This window comes from Loxodonta africana, chromosome 4 (genome assembly GCF_030014295.1).
Source record: "Loxodonta africana isolate mLoxAfr1 chromosome 4, mLoxAfr1.hap2, whole genome shotgun sequence".
NCBI lineage: Eukaryota > Metazoa > Chordata > Mammalia > Proboscidea > Elephantidae > Loxodonta > Loxodonta africana.
In genome coordinates, this window is record NC_087345.1 from 14,638,902 (window position 1) to 14,663,071 (window position 24,170).

The following is a 24,170-nucleotide window of genomic DNA, read 5'->3' on the forward strand; positions in this document are numbered from 1 at the left end:
TTTGGGAACGTGGCAGTTGCGCCTGCGTTGCCTTAAGAACGCCGGGACTCACAATAGCAAAATGGGCCTCTCCCTGACGCCTCCCCTCCTCCTCATCCTCTCTGACCAAAAAGCAAAGGGCACCAGTCCACTTTCCAGAAGTTTGCAGGGTCCCCTGAGGGACCTGTGGCAGAACCGGCCCCGAGGTCGTCGGATCCCGCCAATGCTTTCAGGTAAGACGGCTGCACTGACGGACGAGGACCCGCCTTTCTGCCTTGGGCAGCGCGCGGACTCCCCGCGGGCCTGCCCCCTCCCTGCGCCCCGACTCGTCGACTTCTACAGTCTGGGGAAACTGAGGCACAGGGGTCGTTTCAAGGTCGCATAGTGAACAAACAACAGAGAACTAACTACTCAAGGATCAGCTCCAGAACTCGTAAAGCCTAACAATGTGTATTAGTACCGTCTGATAAATAAACTCAGGGTCATTTATTTTTTCGTTCAAAGGATATTTACTGGGTGCCTAGTGGATGCACCAGCTCGTCCATCCAGTGAGGGACAGAAGCCCAGAGTCTCCTGGTTCCACGTGCAACTACAGCACACTGCACTGAGGAGAACGTTCCACGTCCTGGAACCAAAATCGTCATGGCCCAGCCAGTGCTGTCCCATAGAAATGTCATGTGAGCTGCCACAAAAAAAAAAAAAAAAACACCAAACCCACTGCCATCAAGTCAATTCGGACTCATAGGGGCCCTACAGGACAGAGTAGAACTGCCCTGTTGAGTTTCCAAGAGGCGCCTGACAGATTCCAACTGCAGATCTTTTGGTCAGCAGCCTTAGCACTTAACCACTACACCACCAGGGTGAGCTACAGGTCATTTAAATTTGTCTGGTAGCTACATTTTAAAAGGAAAAACAAAAAAGAAACCTAAAAAAAACAGGTGAAATTAATTTGAATAATGTCAAATCAGCCCCCAACGCATGGCGACCCCGTGCACAGTGGACTGAAATGCTGCCAGGTCCTGTGCCCTCCTCATGGCCGGTTGTGGATTGGACTGTTGTGATCCATAGGATTTCCGTTGGCTGATTTTTGGAACTAGATCACCAGGCCTTTCTTCCTAGTCTGTCTTAGTCTGGGAGCTCCACTGAAACCTTTTAAGCACCACGGCAACCACAAGCCTCCGCTGACAGATGGGTGGTGGCTACTCGTGAGGTGCGGTGGCCGGGAATCGAATCTGGGTCTCCTGGTTGGAAGGCGAGAATTCTACCACTGTGCCACCACTGCCTGCTCAGGCAGCTTCTAATAGGGGAGGCTGTAGGACTTCCTTTCTTTGGTAGACTGCTGATTGTTCACTTAACTGGGTCAAAATCCACTATTATGTCATCTCATAGCACTGTGTAACTTCGAAGCAGTGGTCGCAGTTATAACTGCATAACGATTTGTATAATTTTTGATTATTGAACGTCTCACCCACTAAACATAGCTCCATCAGGGCAGGGGTCATGTGTGGTACAACTCACCCTTCCTTCCCCAGTACCAGCACACTGCTGGCATCTGGAAGGCACTCAGTTAATACTCATTGAATGACTGAAAGTTAAACTGGATACAAGCGAATTCAGACCCAAGTCTGTCTTTAAACAGGGGACACTTGACCATCAGCTGCCAGAGTGTGTGTGCTCCTTGAGAGCAGAAGGTGTCTTATTCTTCCGCTCATCTGCCCCTGGCATTTAGCACAGTGCTTGGCACAGGGTACCCAGACCCGCACAGGGTAGATACTGTTGTTTTACACAAATAATGCACGCCTTATATGTTTGCCAGCCGTCCTCCCCACCACCCAGGTACTTTCATAAGCCCTGCTATGCCAATTTTTTTTTCTTTTTTTACATGTTGCTGTAGAAAATTGGCATAGCGCACTTACGAAAATACCTCGAGGGGGGAGGGCACAGCTGGCAAACAAACATAGGAGGTGCACATTATTTGCATAAAATGCAGTATTCAATGAAGGTTCATTTTCTCCCCTCTTCTTTCCCACCCAAGTAGTGACAATAAAAACTTATCTTTTTCGAAGAATAACCAAAAAACCAAACCCAGTGCTGTCGAGTCAATTCTGACTCATAGTGACCCTATAGGACAGAGTAGAACTGCCTCACAGAGTTTCCAAGGAGTGCCTGGCAGATTCGAACTGCCGACCCTTTGGTTAGCAGCCGTAGCACTTAACCACTCTGCCACCAGGGTTTCCTTTCAAAGAATATTTATCCTAAAATGATGTGAGGAAAAATTCAGAATGGAACAGAGTGTGCGTTTTAAACGCTTCTCTCAAAAAAACATGATATTTATACAAATGGCCAATAAGCACATGAAAAGATGCTCAACATCATTAGTCATCAGGAAAATGCAAATCAAACGCAGTAAGATGCCACTTCACACCCGCCAGGATGGCTATTATATTAAAAAAACGAAAAATAACAAGGGTTGGTGAGGGTGTGGATAAAGTGGAAGCCTCCTCCATCGCTGGTGAGATTGTAAAATGGATGAGCCACTGTGGAAAACAGTTTGGCAGTTCCACAGAAAGTTAAACGTAGAACTACCTTATGACCTGTATATTGCACACCTGGGTAAACACCCAAAAAATTGAAAGCAGGGACTCAAACAGATACTGGTACACCAATGTTCATTGCAGTGTCATTCACAACCCAAGTGTCCACTAACGATGCATGGATAAACAAAATGTGGTATATCCATACAATGGAATATTGTTCAGCCATAAGGAGAAATAAAATTCTGATATATGTTACCACGTGGGTGAACTTTGACAGTATGCTAAGTGAAATAAGTCAGACACGAAAGGACAAATATTGTATGATCTCACTAATATGAAATGTCTAGAAAAGGCAAATGCATAGAGACAAAATAGATTAGTGATTTCCAGGGGCAGGAGCACTAGGGAAATGAACAGTTATTGCTAAACAGGTACATACTGAATTTTTGCTTGGGGTGATAAAAAACTGGAAATAGTGGCGACGGTTGCTTAACATTGTGAATGCAATTAACGTCACTGAATTGCACACTGAAAATGATTAAATTGGAAAATTTTATATTATAAATACTTTACCACAGTAACATTTTTTTAAAAGCACAATATTTAATTCTTCCATACTTGGTATCGTTAGTGCCATTGAGTCAGTTCCGACTCACAGAGACCCTTTGTACTATGGAATGAAACACTGGCCAGTCCTGTGCCACCCTCACAATTGCTGCTATGTTTGAGTCCGTTGTTGCAGCCGCTGTGTCAGTCCATCTTGTCAAGAGTCTTCCTCTTTTTTCCAGACCCTCTGCCTTACCGAGTATGATGTCCTTCTCCAGAGACAGGTCCCTCCTGCTAACATGTCCAAAGTACATGAGACAAAGTCTCGACATCCTCGCTTCCGAGGAACACCCTGGCTGTACTTCTTCCAAGTCAGACTTGTTCAGTCTCCTGGCAGTCCATGATATATTCAATATTTTTCACCAACACCACAATTCAAAGGCGTAAATTCTTCTTCAGTCTTCCTTATTCATAGTCCAGTTTTTGCATGCATATGAGGCAATTGAAAATACCATGGCTTGGGTCAGGAGCACCTTAGTCCTCAAAGTGACGTCTTTGCTTTCCAACACTTTGAAGAGGTCTTTTGCAGCAGATTTGCCCAACGCAGGATGTTGTTTCGTTTCTTGACTGCCGCTTCCATGGGCGTTGATTGTGAATCCAAGGCACGAGTAACAGCATCGAGCTAAAGCAAGAGGCTTCTCAGCCAGGTAGCCCTAAGCCTGGCTTTTCGGGGAATGCTGTAGCTTTGGGGTCCTGCTGGGGAGTGAGGGAGAGGAAAGTGAGGAGCCCTAAAGAGCTCCTGCCTCCTTTTTACTCCCAGCCCCCTTGCCTCTATGGCTAAAGGCTAGGAGCAGGAAGGAAGAAATGATACTGAGCTGGGTCTGGGCCAGGTTTTGCTATAATCCAGCAAGCTTGGGACAACCCAGGATGGATAAATAAGTTCTTTGGACTAGGAAGGAATGAGGTGAATGAGTCTTAGACTGAGTCAAATATGGAGTGAACCTAGTCCTTAAGGAGTACTTTGCTTAGTGGAAAAAGAAATTGTTGTTGTTAGCTGCCATTGAGTTGACCCCCAACTCATGGCAACCCCACCCACGACAAAATGAAGCGCTGCTCGGTCCGGTGGACCAGGGTGTTGTGATCCATAGGGTTTTCATTGGCTGATTTTTGGAAGCAGAAGCAGGTAATTCCAATTTAATATTGTAAGTGCTGTAATAGAGTGATGAAAGCAGAATCCTGGACTTGCACAGAGGGAGAGTTGGACTAATGGCCTAGAAGAATTCAAGAGGGCTTTCCAGAAGATCTCTCACCTGGGCTGAGCGTTGGATAGAAGTTTATAGGGTAGGGGAAGTAGTGAGGAAGGGCAGTCACAGCAGAAGGAACAGCCTGTGCAAAGGCATAGAGGAATGAAGAGCATGGCGTGGTCAGGGACTAGGAAGAAGTTCACTGGGGCAGGCATATGGGATGCATGGCTGTGGAGAAGAGGGCAGAATAGAGGGCATGACCCAAAGGAGGAAAGGAGAGTGTGGTGAAAGGGCAACTCAGTTAATTTTGCTGCTCAATCTGCCTTCTCTCTCTCTTTCCATTAGGGGCTTCTTCAGGGCAGGATCTAAGTCTTTTACTACACTATAACTAGGCCTGTACCCCTCTGGCTTTGGACATGTAGGGTCCACAAATGCTGATGGACTCTCAGTCCATAAGCAAGACCCCAGAAGGGCAGTCGGGCCAGAGTGTTCTAAAGCCAGGGAGGAAGAGGCATGATGGGGCCAATTTTCTGAAGCCAGCAGAAAATCTCAGGTCGATCAGGAGCCTCATGCTGAGAAGATGAAGTCAGTATCATGGAATCACAACACCTCAGAGCTGGAAAGGGCCTCGTTGTTGTTGTTAGTTGCCATTGAGGCAGCCCCTGACTCGTGGAGACCCTGTGCTCAATGTAATGAAACGCTGGCCAGAATTGGACTGTCGTGATCCATAGGGGTGTCATTGGCTGATTTTCAGAAGTAGATCACCAGACCTTTCTGTCTGGTCCACTTTAGTCTCGAAGCTCCGCTGAACCCTGTTCAGCATTGTAGCGACGTGCAAGCCTCCACTGACAAATGGGTGGTCGCTGCATTTGAGGTACTTTGGCTGGGAATCACACCTGGCTCTTCCATGTGAAATGTGAGAATTCTACCACTGGTCCACCAGTATCCCCAGAAACGGGTCTTAGGGTCGGTCACCTGATCCAAATCTCTTACTTTACATTTGAGGCCCAGAAAGGCAAAGAGATTTCATTTCTAGTTTGGAAACTGGCTTACTGGGTAGTCTAGAGCCCTGGTCTTTTCAGGACTCTAGTCTCACTAAAATTTTCTTTTTTAATTTTATTTTGGTAAATATATATAACATACAATTTTTTATTTTTAAGTGTACAATCCCATGATACTAATTACATTCGCCCTATTGTGCAACTATCACCGCTATCTGTTTCCAAACGTTTTTCATCACCCCAAAAAGAAACTCAGTACCCTTTAAGCGATAACCCCCCATACCACCCTCCCTGCAGCCCCTGGTAACCAGTAATAAACTTTTGTCTCTATGCATTTGCGTATTCTAGGTATTTTATATACGTGGGATCATACAATATTTCTCCTTTTCTGTCTGATCTAGACTCCTTATTTTTAAAACTAGGAGAATTTTCACACTGCAGGGCATTAGCAGGTAGAAAGAACAGGCATCTATGCCTTGAAATTCTCAGTTAAGAATGGCTTCCTCAGACAAAAGCCTTTATTCTCCATATAACATGTGGCATCCATCTTGCCGTCAGCCCCACTTAGCAGGTGGGAGTGGTTGGTCTTTTCCACGCAAGTTTTCCAAGAAGGTTCTGTGCTATTTGTGATTTCTCAGGACTGATTGAGTGCACAAGGTGGGAGTGGGAAACGAGAGGTTTTTAAAAGTGGAATCTTTTTGTTTGACAGTTCACAAGAAATTGGACGAGGGCACATTTCAAGAAGATGGATATCATCAATGTCACCGCCTTGCCCATGATACCAGTGGAGGAGAACTTGGCTGTCTCTCACACTGTGCAAGATGCGATGAAGAATGCTGTGAGGAAGGATTTAGAGAAAAATCCACCCTGTATCCTTTCAGTGCTACCATCTGCAATCGAGACCAGTACACCTAACTCATGTCATAACGTGTAATCAGTGCTCAAGTTTGTACTTTATTTTTCCAGTTGCTGCTGAGTCTATTCTGACTCTTGGTGACCCCATTGTGTCAGAGTAGAACTGTGCTCCATAAGGCTTTCAATGGCTGATTTTGTGGGAAGTAGATCACTAGGCCTCCAAGGTACCTCTTGGTGGACTCGAACCTCCTGCCTTTCAGTTAGCAGCAGAGTGCTTTAACCCTTTGCGCTACCTAGGGATTCCGTTAATTACTAACCCACTCCTTATACATTTATTAATGTGTTTTTACCTTATTTAAGCCCTACCTAGCCTCTAAAAATAATTTTAGAGACTGCAAAGGATTATTTGACTTGAGTTGGTTTTACTAAGATAATCAGAAAGCGCCCAAAAGAAAGATGTCTTGGAACTATTTGTTGAAAGAATGAGAAGGAAAAAATGCTCTTTTTTTCATTGTCTCCCCTTTCCCTTCTACCTTGCAAAGAATTATATAAATAGCAACTAAGAAGGCACAGTTCAGCCCTCTGCCTTCAGACAAGTGAGCTTAAGACCCAGCTTTTTTGTGTTTGCTTGACCGTAGTTGACCTCGTCTGTTTTCACCTCCCAGCCCCTCTGCCTGGGCCAAGAGTTTGCCCCTTCTGGCATTATCCAGGCTCTACCAGCATCTTTCTACCCTGCCTCCGCTGATTCTCATCTCATTTCTTACCCTGAATCGTATCCCGAGGACCCACAGAATCCATTTCTGGAGGACCTAAGAGCCCATCCAGCAAATACCGCTCTCAGGTTGTAAATGATGCCAGGTCTTTCCAGCTCATATAGAGCCCATTTATTTGAAAGTCACACTGCTGCCAGCCAACCTGAAGGTATCGCTTCACATCGCTTCACCTCCCCCTGCCTCTCAGGAACCCTTCTCAAGAGGAGGCAAGGTGTCATCCCACCAGGGTCCACTTCAGATCTCACTTTGCTGGACCTTTTTCTAATGTCTTCTCTTTCTTCTTAATCCCACACTCATCTCAACCTGGTTGATCCATTTCACTTTCTATGATTGCTCATCTTCCTTCTTGTTTTCTTCATTTTTCAAGTATCCTCTGATTCGTAAGAACACTTAAGGTAATGGAAGTAAGGGGAACCTTGCTTCATGTGAAGGGAGTGAGAAGTGATAGGATTATGAGCTTTTGCAAAGGATTTACTCCAGACCAGTTGAGGCTAAGACAGAAAGAAATGCAAAGGTAGAGAGGGGCCATAGAACTGAGCGGAGATTTCAACAGTGACAGACAAGGTCAAGATACCCTTTGACCCAATAATCCATCACCTGAAAATCTTTCTTAAAGAAATAACCCAAATTAGGGAAACAGCTCTCTGCTTGACAGTGTCCATCACAGCATTATTTATAATTGCAACAAATTGTAGACAGGTTACATATTCAGTAGTCAAAGGACCATTAAGTGCATCCAGGTGCATTCTTATAATGGATTATTTTAATGTCATCTAAATAAATAAATTAATTATAACGCCATTTTTACTATGAAGATTATTTAGCGACATGGAAAACGCCCATAATAATGAGTAGACGAGAAGTCAGAGTATTAAAATAGGTATACGCTGGGATTATAATTATGTAAAAAAGCATATGTATTAAAAAAAAAATTCTGGAAGGAAATGTCCCCAAATCCTACAAGTAGTCATAGTATTATGTGCGGTACTTTTTTTTTATTTTTACAGTGAAACCTGTGAGAGCTGGAACTTGACAGGACTGCCTTGTTTTTCTGGGTCTCAAGTTTTCCACCTTTGACAGGGTGCAGTCTTACCACTTTGCTATCACTCTCTATTAGTGAAAATACTTGAGATTTCCTTTTCTGACAGGTTTCCACCTTATACAGGTACCAGCTTTACTGTATATTTTCCAGAGTGTCTGTGTTGTTGCTGGATGCTGTCAAGACAATTTCAACTCATAATGACCCCCTGTGACAGAGTAGAATTGCCCCATAATGTTTTCTTGGCTGTAATCTTTATGGGAGCATATCACCAGGCCTTTCTCCTGAGGAGAGAGAAAGGTGGATTCCAACTGCCAACCCTTTGGTTAGCAGCCGAGTGCTTAACCATTGCACCACTAGGGAAAGTGTCTATAATATGGCTAAATTTAATTTAGGGTTTGTAAAGTAACTGATTTAAAACAAGATAAAAGAAATATGAGTGTTTACAAAGAAATAACTGAGTAGAGAGGCAGTGCAGAAAGGGAATGGGCCCCCCTCCTGGGCAGGCAAACCCCGTCCCTGTTCTGTGTGATCACCATCCAGAGAGTTTCCTGAGCTGGCCCACCTCCCAGCATGCATTATTGGTTCCATGGACCAAGTGAACCAAAGGATTGCTGAAGTACATATGAGTCCCAACCTGCTGGCCACCATCCTGGTGAGTTATGGGAGCTGGGGCTGAGGCAAGGCTTCCTGGAAGAACAGGGGGGAAATCTGTTGGTCCAATTGAGCAAAATCTCATCTCCCCACCCTTGGGATCATCAAGGTGTTGCAGTGCCCTGGAGACCTTCCATTTATTTAAAAGTATGTTTGCACAATTGACATCTCAAAGTGAACATTGATTCACTTCTATGAAAAATATAAAACAAACACAACCCGCCAATAATTAATACACACACATCCACCCATTTGTTGGAAGACAGGAGTTACAAAGGTTAAACGAGTAGTAGTTGTGTAGCACAGCTCCCACAAGGTGGAAGAACACTGGCATGGATCCTCTGTACATACCTTTTTGGCTGCCTTGGGTTTTGGCAACAGCATGTATTTGATTTTTATTTTTAATTGCACTTAAGCTATCTGAGGCATAAGTCGAAAAATCTCCAAGATAACAGTTGAAAATGAGAGCCACAAAGCAATGCCAACCAACCCACAAGTCATTACTAAGGACTGCCGGTATCATGATCTGTTGTTCAGAGGGTCAGTCCCACGGATTGCTCCAATTGGAATGGACTTTAAAACTCAGCTAGTTGCCCTACCTCACTCCTGTAGTAGAGGCTCCCACACATGGCAGCTGTGAGGATAACAGTTATAATGATGAAGAGACCATAGGCAAGTTCACTCTCTAACCTGTGTGGGTTTTTCATTTACTCCCGAGGTCCTTCACTGGCAGTCTGTGGGCCAGTTCTGGGCTTGCTGTGTGTTTGGTTTGTTCTGCACCTGCTGGCCCAAGCAGTCTTTGGACTGGGGTCTGCATTTCCACATGGCAGTCATGAGCTGGAGCAGAAGAGCAGCGGCTCTCTTTATCAGAGCACAAGCTCTGGAGTTTGCCACGGTCTCCACCACTCCCTGTTGCTTCCTAATATAGAGGTAAAGTGTTGGTTGCCATTTTCATCTTAACATCCGGTCGGCTTCACTCATTTTTGTTACCAGACACAATGAGAGGAACTCAGACTAGATGAAAACAGTCTTTTGGGCACCAACCAGAGAAATGGCCTAGTCCCCAGGCCCCACCCCTCCTCCAGGATTTGCAGTAATCCCTAATGCCCCGTTTCTTTTTGGTTTTTGAAGGCAATTGAGAGATTTGAAATGGAGAAGAAAGCTTTAAGAGAGAAAAGTCGTGGCATCTCGGGAGACAGAGGCAAAAAAACCTTTTTCATAGCCTGATGGTGTTTTTGTGAGATTTGGGGTTTTCTTTTAGATTCTAAAATGTGATTGAGTAGGAATCCAAAAAAGGGCGGAGGGTGGATTTTTGTCTTCTTCCGAAGGAGTCTTAAATCTGACTTCTTGACGTTGAAAGAGGGAGACTTCTTGACAGAGGAAGGAGGGAAGGACAATAACATAGACCACCTACTGTGTGCCCACGTTGCACCAGGTAGTTTCACACACGTAGCCTCATTAAATCTTCATAATATCCCTGGTGATAGGTATCACTGAATATATTTTATAGGTGAGGAAAAGCGTATTGGGGTGGGGTGGAGTAACTTGCCTAAAGCCACGCAGCTTGTTTGGCGCAGGTCCTGGGTTCAAACCCAGCTCTGACTCCAAGGCCCATGTTGTGCCAACCCTCCTTGCTGCCTCTCTGGATCAAGCAGTATAATCCAATAAAGACTGGAATCTTAATAAGTCAGTAATGTAGTTGGGACCTAGTCAGACTAGTGGTCCGAGTGTCCTCCGGCAGCTCAGGCCTAATGAAAAATTTTTAGTTATAATGACCACACAGCAGTGAGCAGACCCTGCGGTTACTCACATCTTACTTCCTTCTCCGTTCTTCTGCAGACAAGATTGTCAAGAGTCAAATAAAGCTGCCCCGTGGAGGTTCAGAAAACAAGATTGCCAAGTCTTTCATTGGAAAGAGAGTAAGAGATCTCTTCCAGCAGCTGTTTCTGACTGGTTTCTGCTGGGCATGAAAGACATTTTATTCCTGGGGATGGGATACTCGGCTGGAGATTGTGCGGGGGGAATCACAGAGTTCCCTTTTTAAAGGATCTTCATGTACTTTAATAACTCCAGAATTTCTCAAAAGGGCATCACTGACCGCAGCCTCAGAATGGGGTATGTTCCAGTAGTCATTTGTCTGTGGATCTTTAGAACTTGGTAGGTGTTTCCCCTTAGAAACCATGAGTTCAGAATCGGCTCACACAGAGCCACAGTGCTGCCCAGCCCGGGGGCCAGGTTCACTCAGTACTTTCCTAAGCAGCTTTTCCAAGTCACGCCCAGTGATGGAGACATCCGTCACTGCAGATGCTGCAGGTAGCTCAGAGTCAGGAGCAGTTAGATGGTTCATCCGGTGTCATGGTCTGTTTTTGCCAGAGCCTGGCTTCCTGGGAGCCCAGGTCCTCAGCCTGCAGGGCCAGGCTCTCTCCTGCAGCAGGCTGGCCCCACCTGCCAGTCACGCAGTTACGATCTTCCTAAGCTTGCTTTCAGTTTTAAAGGGGAAATAAACTTGTCACCAGGTCTTATGTATTCAAACCTTTGAATGCAAGAGACTATGAAACAATATACTATCGTTATTCTTTTTTCACCTTTTAGTCTAGGAGATACCAAAACTACATAAAATCTAAGGGCTGAGAGTCTGTCTTGAAACTGTCATACTCATCCACTGATTGTGGCTGGGGACGTTTACATGTCCCGCCCAAGGTGGCACAGCTAGTAAGTGATGGAGCTGACATCTGAATCCAGGTTGTCTGATTCGGAGTCCATGCAATTAATCACTGGAAATGATTCTTCCGTTGTCAACTGCCATAACCCAGCTAGAAAGTAATTCAGCATATCCAGGTGTTTCCTTTGGGTGCCTTTGGGTGATGGTAATTGGTTTCCTCTTTCTACTTTTCTGTATTTTTAGATTTTTATAGTCATATTTTAAAAAATAATTAATTTTTTAATAAATTTATTTTTTGTGGTTGAAAATATACATACATAGCAAAATCAATTCAGCATATTCGACATGTACAATTTGGTGACACTGATTACATTCTTCAAGCTGTACAACCATTCTCACCCTCCTTTTCCAAATCTTTCTTCTAACATTAGCATAAACTCGCTGTACCCTAAGCTTCCCGTCTAACCTTTTGAGTTGCTGCTGTCAGTTTGATTCCATACAGATAATTCTTTGAAAGAACACAATGCTCAAGGCAGAAAGTCTTTACTAATTAAGCTAAACTATTGTTTTGTTTAAAAAAGTATAGTCATATCTTTTTATTCTAAAATCAATTTAATGATATACATCAAGAACCATAAAGACGATCATAACTTTTGACCCAGTAATACCATTTTGAGAAATCCATACTAAATAAACCAAAAGAAGGACAAACTCTATGCTCCAAGTTGTTAATGGTGGTAATATCAACTGGAAGAAACAAAAGTTGCTTTATCAATTAAAAAATTGAAAAAAAAACTGTTGTTGTCGAGTCCATTCTGACTCACAGCAATCCTATAGGACAGAAGAGAACTGCCCCATAGGGTTTCCAAGGTGCAGCTGGTGGATTCAAACTGCAGACCTTTTGGTTGGCAGCCATAGCTCTTAAGCACTGAGCCACCATAAGTAAGCGAGTAGTTAAATGATAGCACATCTTAACAGGATATTACATTATTCTAAATGATAATTTTGAAGGCAGCGTAGCTACATGAAACATCTAAGGTTAAGTGGATAAAGCAGGATGTGAAATACATGTATATTTAGATCGAATTGCATCTACGGATTTGTATGTATTTGTTCAAAGACTGAAAGGGAAAATACAGTAAAACCTGCAAAAGCTGGCATCTATGAACTCTGTTGGAGAAGGAAAACTCAAATATTTTCCACTGTTAGAGAGTGCTAGGAAAGTGATAAGACTGCACCCTGTCAAAGATGGAAAATTTTCAAGACCCAGAAAAACAAGGCAGTCTCGTCAAGTTCCAGCTCTCGTGGGTTTCACTCTACAAGTTTGTAATAGAATCAGGTGTTTGGTCAAGTGCTGGGGCCATGATCGTCCTCTTATGTTCTAAACGTTCTGTTGTTGTCAGGTGCTGTCGAGTCAATTCTGACTCATAGCGACCCCATGTGACAGAGTAAAGCTGCTCGGTGGAAACCCTGTGGGGCAGTTCTACTCTGTTCTGTAGAGTCGTTGTGAGTCAGAATTGACTCGCCAGCAATGGATGTGGTTTGGTTTAATCTTCCACAGGAGCAAATTGCCAGGCCTTTCTCCTGTGGAGCTTCTGGGTGAATTTGAACTGGCAACCTTTTAAGATTGTTAAATTGTCTCCCTAATAAAAAGGGGAAGATACCTTATCGTTTGAAACGGTCAAAATGATGGAGCCCATTTTCAGATTCTTCTTCTTTGCTTCCCTTAGAAAACAGCAGATAAAAATCTGCTAGTGGAGCTGTACCAGTATCCTGAATTTAACAGCTCCAGGCCAAACGAGCTTCCGAATGGGGTGCAATTCTGTAACATGATAAGCAACGTGATCCGGGCTGAGAAGAACCCCCTTACTGGCAAGGCAAGCAAAGAGAAGAGACAGCAGAAATCTGCGAAGCGCCAGCTGTGGGCCGGGCTACAACCCGGCTTTACAGCAACCCGGGGCAGGTACCACCGTCCCAGTTTCATACCCGAAGAAACTGAGATTCAGAGCAATTGAGTCAAACTTCCCTGTGGCCACACGGCTTGCAAGGCACGGAGTTAAGATTAGAGCCCAAGCCTGGGTGCACTCTGCAATGTGTGCACTTTCCACCAGGGCAGTGGTTTGCAGGCTGTTCTGACTGAGTGTCCCGTTGTTGTTGTTGTTGTTGTTGTTGTTGTTGTTGTTGTTGTTGTTAGGTGCCATAGAGTCGGCTCCAACTCCTAGTGGCCTTATGTGCCACAGAAAGAAACATCACCCAGCCCTGCCCCACCCTCCCCATCGTTGCTATGTCTGAGCTCACCGTTGCAGCCACTGCACCACTCCACCTTGTCGAGGGTCCCCCTCTTTTGGGCTGACCCTCAGCTTTACCAGGCCCTTCCGATCATTCACGGGTATTTATAGCTGCTGCTTCTCGTTTTGAGTTGTGCTGCATAAGCAGATGAAGGTCCAGAAAGCTTCACTCTGTCCCCATCATTAAAGTTGGCTCGACTTTGAGACAGCGTCTCTTCCCCAGTTGTATTTTGGGTGCCTTCCAACCTGAGGGGCTCATCTGGGAGAACTATATCAGGCAGTATTCTGTTGTGATCCATAAGGTTTTCATTGGCTAATTTTAAGAAGATTACCAGACTTTTTTTCCTTGCCTGTCTTAGTGTGGTAGCTCCACTGAAACCTGTCCACCGTGGGTGACCCTACTGGTATTTGTAATACCAGTATCATAGCTTTCAGCATCATAGCAACACACAGGCCACCACAGGTATAAGTAGGAATAAATAATGAATAACTAGCACAGTTTATCTAGTATTTCCTACGTGCCTGACACTATTCTAAGCCCTCTGCATGTATGATTTAATCATCACAGCAGTCCCTGAGGAAGGGACTATTTTCAGTGTCTCCATTTTCTGGATGAGGAATTTGAGCACTGAGAGGTTCATTAACTTTGCTCAGGGTCACACAGCTAATAGGTGAAAGGGCTAGATTTGAATCCAGGCAGTCTGGTACCGAAGTCTATGCTCTTAACCACTCTAGGGCACTGCCTCTCCAAAGAAGCTTGAGGAATGGTGACAAAGACAAAGCCGCTTGCTAGTGAGGGCTACATGCTTATCCATGCAGGGTGCCCCAGCTTCTCCAGGACCCCAGGGGGTGCCAGGGAGTCTTTCCCCTTGCATCCAGGAGGATGGTGAGAGTGAGATCTCTTCGTCTTCCTAGTGGTAAAAGGAGAAGCAGCCTGTGTGGTGTCTCTGGAACCAGGCTGCCTGCATTTGAACCTCCTAGCCAGTGGCATGTTCATGATAATCACTCAGTGAATGTAACATCTTATTACCCTGGTAGTTTTAGAGTCTTAAAGTCTTAAGACTCCAAATCAGTCTTAGAAGAAGTAAAACTAGAATGCTCCTTAGAACCGAGGATGGTACGAGTTTGGGTTGCCTCCTTAGGACACACCATCAGGAAAGAACATTATCATTGTTAAATGACATAAGTTTGTTGATGTTAATTGGCTGTTAACTAAAGGGTAGGAGGTGAGAGGTAGAGGTAGCTGGCCTGGAGCAGCCGTACAGAATTATGGCTTCTGATCCTGGCCCTGCCACTTGCTGGCTGTATTACTTTGGGGAAGTTCCTTCATCCCTTTGGTCCTCAGTTTTCTCGTTTGTGAAATGGAGATAATACATGCGAGTATTGTGGGAGTTAAATGAGATTATGTAAAAGCTTAGGTTGTTTGTGTGTTTTAAGTGGATTCCACAGCATATTGACCCCAAAGATGGCTAGCAGGAAGATGGTATGAGTAACCAAGTCACGGGACACAGAAAGACAGGGTTTGAGGGCAGATGATTATGGGTCTGACTGGGGCTCCAGGTGAATTTTAGAGAATGAGCAATAACAACAATAATAATGTGAATTTTTTTTTTTTAAGTCTTTCTGTGCAGATAAAGAATTAGAGAAGTTTCTCTCTTCTCCTTCCCCACGAGCCATGTGGCTGGATAGCTTCTGGTGGGTCTTTCATGAAAGGTACCAGGTAAATGCAAATCTGATTTTCTCTCCATTGGTTAAGCTACGCTTCTACAGAACAAATTCCATCCTCTATAACGTGGGCTATAAGCCCCTCTGATCCCATGGACCACCCCAGCAACCTCATCTCCCACCCCGCTCCCTCCCCACCCTTGCCTCACCCGTGCACCCTGTGCTTGAGCCATTCCACAGTGTCCTGCAGCTCCTCCCATGTCCCATTCTCTCCTGGCCTCTACACTGCTGTACACACTGTCCTTTTGACCTAGAACACCCTTTCATCCCCACCCTATCCCTGTTCACCTTCAGAACTCAGGCCAGATGTCAGGCCCCCTCACTCCCCACTGGGGTATGGGTTCCCCTCCCCAGCCACCAGCCTAGTCAGTCCCTGACCCCTCTAATGTGCTTTCACAGCCCACCCTTCTTAGATAACAACCACGACCCTCTGCACCTGCTGCTATAATGGTTGTCGTCATTGCCCCTTTCTCCAACTTGACTGTGAGCTTTTCAAGGCCAAGGGACCATTTCTTGTTCATTTTGTTTTTCTATCCTTGGTGTCTACCTCAGGTTCTCTTGTGAAAACTGCCATAATGTGCTCACTGACCCATTCTATAAGGAAGTCAGGGTGATGGCATGCTGGGTAGAGTCAAGCTGAACCCGTTCTGCAGAACTGCAGTGCTTTCTTCATTCCCGGCTCTCTCTCATCAGCTTCTTCACTGTAACTCAGCCTTTCTTCTCCACGTAGGAGAATTTCTTCCTTGCCTAGGAACCACTGAGCTTCGTATTTAGATCTTCTGGAATCAAGCTGCCTTGTTTTCATTTTATTTGTGCATGACAACACTTGGATTATAATATCATACTTTCCCAGCAAATGTCTACCAAATCTCAGTTTTGGAAGAGACTTTAGAGATCTATTTTCTAGCTGTCTACCCAAGGGCCAATAGATATATTTTTTTATGACAGTTCCCCTCCACCCACCTTTTTTCAGCTTTCTTTCCTAGCACAGATATTTATTAAATGCCCAGTGTATGTAATGGTTAAGAGCTTGGCTGCTAACCAAAAGGTTGGCAGTTTGAATCCACCAGCTGCTCTTTGAAAACTCTATGGGCAGTTCTACTCCGTCCTGTAGGGTCCATATGAGTCAGAATTGACTCGACAGCAACAGGTTTGATTTTTTTTTTTTTTGTATATGCCAGTAAGGCAGCTGTAATCAAGACACGCAAAGTCCTTGCTTTCATAGAACTGAGTAAATAAGATGATTTCTAATAGTGGAAAGAGCCTGGAACTAAGACTGGTTAGTGTGTGTCATGGATTGAATTGTGTCCCCCCAAAATATGTGTCAACTTGGTTAGGCCATGATTCCCAGTATTGTGTGGTTGTCCTCCATTTTGTGATTGTAATTTTATGTTAAAGAGGATCAGGGTGGGATTGTAACACCCTTACTAAGGTCGCATCCCTGATCCAGTGTAAAGGTAGTTTCCCTTGGGTGTGGCCTGCACCTCCTTTTATTTTAGAAGAGATAAAAAGAAAAGGAAGTGGGCAGAAAGGGAGTGTCTTAGTCATCTAGTGCTCCTATAACAGAAATACCACAAGTGGATGGCTTTAACAAAGAGAAATTTATTCTCTCACAGCCTAGTATACTACGAGTCCAAATTCAGGGCGTCAGCTCCAGAAGGCTTTCTCTTTCTCTTTCAGTGCTGGAGCAGGGTCCTTGTCATCAGTCTTCCCTTGGTCTGGGAGCATCTCAGCACAGGAACTTCAGGTCCAAGGGACGCGCTCTGGTCCTGGCGCTGCTTTCTTGGTGGTATGAGGTTCCCCAGCTCTCTGCTTGCTTCTCTTTCCTTTTATCTCTTGAGAGGTAAAAGGTGGTGCAGGCCACACCCAGGAAAACTCCCTTTACAGTGGATCAGGAATGTGACCTGGTAAGGGTGTTACAATCCCACCCTAATCCTCTTTAACATAAAATTACAATCACAAAACGGAGGACAAACACAGAACACTGGGAATCATGGCCTAACCAAGTTCATACACACATTTTTGGGGAGACATAATTCAACCCATGACGGGGGGGACCTCATACCACCAAGAAAGCAGTGCCGGGAACAGAGCCCATCCTTTGGACCCAGGGTTCCTGTGTGGAGAAGCTCCTAGTTCAGGAAGATTGATGAGAAGGCCGACAGAGAGAGAGAAAACCTTCCTCTGGAGCTGATGCCCTGAATTTGGGCTTGTAGCCTACTAGACTGTGAGAGAATAAACCTCCCTTTGTTAAAGCCATCCACGTGTGGTATTTCTGTTGAAGCAGCACCAGATGACTAAGACAGTTTGGTGGTGAACGAGTGGGCAGCTTCTTTGAAACCTGAACAGAAGTGACCAGCCGTGTGAAAATCTTTGGGGAGAGCGTTCTAAGTAAGGGAAACAACAAGAGCAAAGGCCCTGAGGAGGGAAGGAGCTTAGCATTTTCAAGGAGCAGTTTAAGGAACTCCCTAGGGGCTGCCAGTATGGGTAAAAAGGAGAGTGGAAGGTGAGGTAGACAGGTAGGCAGGTGCTGGAGGCTGACAGGTGGGCAGATGCTGGCCAGAGTGGGGAGCTGGGGTTTTAAGTTTGTGTGATAAGTAAGGGGCAAATCCTGTCTTTGTCGCCAGTTGCACAGTAAGAACAGCATGAATCCCGTCTTCAGAATGTGGATCGGATTGATCCAGCCTTTGTATTCCCACTTTTCCATCCTCATCACCAGCTGCCCCGTGGCACTCTCTCTCTCTCTCTCTGACCCTAGCCACCCGAAGCCAAGTCAGAGCCCACAAGTTAAAAGGACACCGTCCTTCAGACTGCCAAATAGGCAGATGATACCAGCTGTAAGTTTGGGGAGTCCATATGATACCCCAACCTTCTGACCTGCTGGTCACAATTTTGGGGCTGGTTTCTCACTACCTGTTCAGGATACCAGCCACAAACTCAGGAGTTCACACTATACTCTTACTTTCTGACATCCTGGCTCCCACTGCCCCTTTGGGTTCAATAATTTGCTGGAACGACTCACAGAATTCACAGAGAGTGTATCATACTTAAGGAGCCCTTGGGGGTGCAGTGGCTAAAGCACTCAGCTGCTAACCAAAAGGTCAGCGGTTCGAACTCACTAGCCACTCCATGGGAGAAAGATGTGGCAGTTTGCTTCCATAAAGATTAAAAGCCTTGTTTTTGTATGAGAGACTGACTTGATTTGTAAACTTTTACTTTAAGCACAATAAAAAAAAAAAAGATTACAGCCTTGGAAACCCTATGGGGCAATTCTACTCTGTCCTATAGGAGCACTATGAGTTGGAATCGACTCAATGGCAGTGGGATGTCATGTATACGACTACAGATTTATTATAACCAAAAGGGATGCCAATGGAGAGATGCATAGAGTGAGGTCTGAGAGGATTTCCAGCGTGAAGCTTCCATGTCCCCAGAGACACACAACCTTCCTGAGAACAGATGTTCTTGCCAACCAGGAGGGCCTCCCCAACAAGGAAGCTCTCAACCAGGAAGTTGATCTGAGCCTTAGGGTTCAGGGCTCTTATTGGCCTTCCACGGTTATGATAGATTACATGATACCCCCTGAGGCTACTCAACATTGGGTCCCCAGGTGAGCCCCCCACTCGTCAGCCTCAGGTGTGGTCTGGCTCTCAGGAACCCAGAACAAAGGCCAAATTGCCTTCTGTACCTCGCAGTATGAGAAACCATTGGAGGGTTTTTCCAAGTGATATAATCTAATTAACATTTTAAGAAGATGACTCTGACTGCTCTGGGCACCAGCAAAGACAGAGAGGACAGTTAGGGATTGACTCTTGGGGTCCAGCAGAGCAATGCTGGTGGCTTGGATTAGGGTGGCAGTAGTGGAGATAGCAGCTAAACCTTATATAGCACTCACTGTGTACGAAATTCTATTCCAAGTACTAAGATATTTCTGAATACATCAAATCTGCCACTAACCCCATGAAGTAGGTTCTATTTTGCAGATGGAAGAACATACAAAGGAGTAAAGTAACTTGCCCAAGGTCATAGAGTTGAGAATTGAACCCAGGCTGTCTGGCTCTGAAATCCATGCCCTCAAGTATCATGCTATGCTGGTCTGCCTCTTGCTCACTGTAGCCATCAGTTTGGGGATATAGCTTGGGGGTAGAGCCAACAGGACTTGATGACCCATGGGCTGTGGGGATAGGGAAGTGGAGTGCTCTAGGTTTTGGCCTGAGCACGCACTTCCTTCTCGGGAGCTTTGGGAGCTGGTCCATGTCAAGTGGCTGGTTAAGGGCAGGACTAAGAATAGAAAACACAGAATCTTATGACCCAGAGTCAGGGATCTTTCTTCAGCAATATTCTGCCTCTACGTACATTCTTTATAAACTCTATAAAACAAATGAGTATATTATTTCATAAAGCGTAAAAAGTTAAATATCTTTTTTTAATTGTGCTCTAAGTGAAAGTTTACAATTCAAGTCAATTTCTCATACAAAAACCTATACACGCATTGTTATTTGACCCTAGTTGCACTCCCTACCATTTGACAGCACACTCCTCTCCACCCTGTATTTACCCAGTCCATTCAAGGAGCTCCTGTCCCCCTCTGGCTTCTGGTCTCTCCTCCAGACAGGAGCTGCCCACATAGTCTCATGTGTCTGCCTGAGCTAAGAAGCACACTCCTCAGCAATATCATTTTATGTCTTATAGTCCAGTCTAATCTTTGTCTGAAGAGCTGGCTTCGGGAATGGTTTTAGTTTTGGGCTAACAGAGAGTCTGGGGGCCATGACCTCTGGGGTCCCTCCAGTCTAATTCAGACCATTAAGTCTGCTCTTTTTATTAGAATTTGAGGTCTGCATCCCCCTTTTCTCCTGCTTCATCAAGGATTCCCTGTTGTGTTCCCTGTCAGGGTGGTCATTGGTGGTCGCCAGGCATCATCTAGTTCTCCTGGTCTCGGTCTGATGGAGTCTCTGGTTTATGTAGCCCTTTCCTGTCTCTTGGGCTAGTATTTTCTTTGTGTCTTTGGTGTTCTTCATTCTTCTTTGCTCCAGGTGAGTTGAGACCAACTGATGCATCTTAGATTGCTGCTTGCTAGCTTTTAAGACCTGAGACACACTCACCAAAGTGGGATGCAGAACTGAGGTTAAGTATCTTGAGAATAAAATTCCTAAAAATGAGAGAAATACCAATTTAAGAACCCCAGCCCCTTGGCTGTTTCCACAGGGACAGTAGTAACTCCTTTCCCATTTTTATTTCCGGTAGCCAAACAAGGAGATCCAGAAGAAGCTGTTTGACCGGATAGCCAGAAGCTACGCCCGTCTTTTATTTAATGAGCCCAGGTCCCACTACGAAGAGGCTCTCTTAAAAGTGAGCATCAACCACTTTAGAAAAAGAAATCACATTAGACGTCTACTTGCTCTGGCACCAGTGGGTGTCCTTTCTAAAGAACAGCACCAACAGAAGCTCCTTTCCAAAAAGGAGGAGTTAGTAAGTTGTGATTTAAATGTACACTAATGTGAAATGCAGCCGTTCCAAAAAAATCAGGTAGATCTATATGTTACTGATTGAGAAAGATGTAATCATATCATTTGGATGGAAAAAAGCCATTTACTCAATTCTATGTTCACTCATCCCTCTTTTGAAAAAAATATAAATATATGTGTAAATGTATATGTATATATGTATCTGTGCCTACGAATAGAAAAAAATTTACGAAACTCTTAGCAATGGTTATCTCTGGGGAGATAGGTGGCCTCGTAAGGGGGAAATTGCTTCCCTTTAGAACAGGAAGCAGCATGGTGTTGGGTAAAGTTTGTCAGACAACAAATCGCTATTGAGTGCTTACTGTGTGCAAGGCACAGACCTAGAAAGAACAAAGATTTTGGAGTTAGATCAACTTGGGTTTTGAATCCCAAAAACGGAATGGTAACTACGAAATAAGGTAGCATTTGTAAAGACCTGACACATACTAAACCAAAATATAAATAAATAAAACCAACCCTGTTGCCGTCGAGTTGATTCCAACTCACAGCAACCCTATAGGACAGAGTAGAACTGCACTATGCAGCTGGTGGATTCGAACTGCCGATCTTTCAGTTAGCAGCCAAGCTCTTAACCACTGAGCCACCAGAGCTCTTGGCACATAGTAGGCTTCCAATAATTGTTAGAATTGTCCCTTTGGTTGGTATTTTATAAGAAAGAAGAATCTTATCACAGATCCTTTCTGAGGTCAGGGGCTCTTTTCCTTGGTGTAGAAATATCAAAAACCTTGATTGAGCTCTGCTTGCCCCCCAGAGGTTGCCGAGCCTCATGAGCAAAGGCTTGTACACCAGCTTCTGCTCCTGCTTCCCACAGTCCTTGTTCAACACACACGAGTTCAAGACCGACATCTGTAATACGATGAGCCTGTGGATTTCAGGTGAGAGGTGATTTCTTTCTACGGGGGAAAGCAATTCTGGAAACAAGTTTTCCAGCTGAGCCCGGGTACGTGATTGCCTTCATCAAAACAATCTTCCTTTTCTCTCCTTCACATTAAAGAAAGTGAAGTGTGTAGTAGAGCCCCAATTTTCTACTAGTTCAGTTTTGAGACATTTCTTCCCAGTTCCCCTTTTGCACCCGGAGACATCTGCAGGGAGCCGGGGTCCTCTACTAACAAGATCTTGGTGTTTTAGCACAGCCTCCTCAGTTAACCATCTGGTGGGGTCTGATGGAACCAGAACCCAGGAACTCAAAAACAGTATGCTGCTTGGATAATCCCACCCTTCCATCTCCACGTGACCCCAGGTGGCCCAACTGTAGTCACTCCCCTCACTTGGTGCCAGCTTGACGTTTGTTTTTACTATTCCCTTCCAGTCACTGTCCCCGCATCCCCCTTCTCAAGTTATTAAAAGCTATGATTAAACGAACAACCCAATTAAAAAGTACACAAAAAACCTGGACAGATACCTCACCAAAGACATACAGATGGCAAATAAGCAAATGAAAAGATGCTTCGCCTCATATGTCATTAGGGAATTGCAAATTAAAACCACGGAGAGAGAGCACTACACACCGATGTGAATGGCTGAAATCTGAAACACTGACAACACAAAGTGCTGGCAAGGATGTGGAGCAAATAGGAACTCTCATTCATGGCTGCTGGGAACGCAAAATGGAACAGCCACTTTGGAAGCCAACTTGGCAGCTTCTTCCAAAGCTAAACACAGGCTAACCACACAATCCGACAGTCGCACTCCTAGGTATTTACTGAAACGTGTTGAAAACTTCTGTCCACACAAAAACCTGCACACAAATGTTTATTGCATGATGGCAAGAATTGGAAGCAACCAACACGTCCTTCAGTAAATGAATGGACACACAAACCATAATACATCTATACAAAAAACCATGCTCAATACACCAACTTATAGTGACCCTATAGGGCAAAGTAGAACTGTCCCATAGGGTTTCCAAGGAGCAGCTAGTGGATTCGAACTGCTCACCTTTTGGTTCGCAGCCAAGCTCTTAACCACTGCGCCACCAGGGCTCCGCATCTATACCAGGGAGTATTATTCAAGATAAAAAGAAATGATGAAAAGACATGGAGGAACCTTAAATGCATGCTGCTAAGTGAAAGAAGCCAGCTGGAAAGACTACATATTGTAGGATTCCAACTACATGACGTGGGATGGGGGGAATGGGGAGGGGAGAGGGATGAATAGGTGGAACACGGGATTTCTAGGGCAGTGTAACTATCCTGTGTGAGTCTGTAAGGGTGAGTACATGACATTATGCATTTGTCAGGACCCATAGAACTTGCCAACACAATGAGTGAATGCTAATGTAAACTATAGATTTTAGTTAATAAAAATGTATTATCTGCTCATCAGTTGTAACAAATGTACCACCCAATGTAAGATTTTAATCAGAGGAGAAACTTTGGACAAGGGGAGAGGGAGTATTTGGGAACTCTGTACTTTCTGCCCAATTTTTCAGTAAACCTAAAAGTGCTGTAAAAAATAAAGTCTGTTAACTTTTCTTTTAAGCTTCAGTTTGTTGAGAGGTTCCTGTGTACTAGGTGCTATGCTAAGTAAGTGCTTTTTACCTACCCCATCGTGGCAGGGGTCCCCAAGGCCACCCCCATGTTCAGAGAGTCACTGGAAGGACTCACAGGATGGAGCACACAGTTTTACTCACAGCTAAGATTTATTACCGTGATGTCATAAAGGTACACAGCTGGATCATAAGGGAAGAAGACAGGTGGGGGTCTGGAGGAATCCACGTGTGGGCTTCCTATGCTCTCTTCCTCCCGTGAGGAGCCACGCAGTGCACTCTTCCCCCAGCAACAAAAATCAGAAACATATGCATGACGCTTCTGCCTGGGGGAGCCCATTAGAGATTCAGCGCCCAAGGTTTTTTTAGGGCCTGGTCACGTAAGCACCTTCTGTCTAGTGTAGACCCAAATTCAGGCTCCCAGAAGGAAAGCAGGTGTTCAGTATAAACCACATCATTTGTACACACAGCCTAGACAGAGTGAGCCACTCTTACCAGTTACAGGAAGTTTTATGTCAGTGGAGGGAACTGCTTCCCAGCCGAGTTTGCAGACACCAGCAAAGGCCAACCTTGTAAGCAGGCTTTTGTTAGGACAGCTGTCTCTGGCCTGCTGTAACTCTTTTCTGCACACCCACTTAATCCTCTTAATGTGCACTCCCTGCAGTGGAAGGAAGGGAAGGTTGGGAGGCTGAGGATCAAAGAAGCCCAACAGCCAACAAATGTGGGAGCAGGTATTAAAATCCAGGTAGTCTGACTCCAAAGGTAGGCCTGTGACCGCTATGTCGTCCTGCCTCCTGTTCTGACTCTCTTCTCTTCCTCCTTTTTGTCCAAAGCAGAGCCCCCTTCCTCCAACT

At 44.9% G+C, this 24,170-nt stretch overlaps 1 protein-coding gene across 1 annotated transcript in view; it reads left to right on the top strand.

The window, feature by feature from the left end:
• Positions 1 to 61: 61 nt before the first annotated feature.
• Positions 62 to 24,170, top strand: part of FAM227A (family with sequence similarity 227 member A) — a 65,526-nt gene continuing 41,417 nt past the window's right edge. Inside the window, 9 exon segments of the mRNA XM_064285112.1 lie at positions 62 to 355; positions 6,017 to 6,176; positions 8,547 to 8,629; positions 9,760 to 9,865; positions 10,507 to 10,547; positions 13,021 to 13,167; positions 15,197 to 15,298; positions 20,548 to 20,652; positions 21,580 to 21,703. Of these exon segments, the coding sequence (XP_064141182.1) occupies positions 62 to 355; positions 6,017 to 6,176; positions 8,547 to 8,629; positions 9,760 to 9,865; positions 10,507 to 10,547; positions 13,021 to 13,167; positions 15,197 to 15,298; positions 20,548 to 20,652; positions 21,580 to 21,703 (1,162 nt within the window).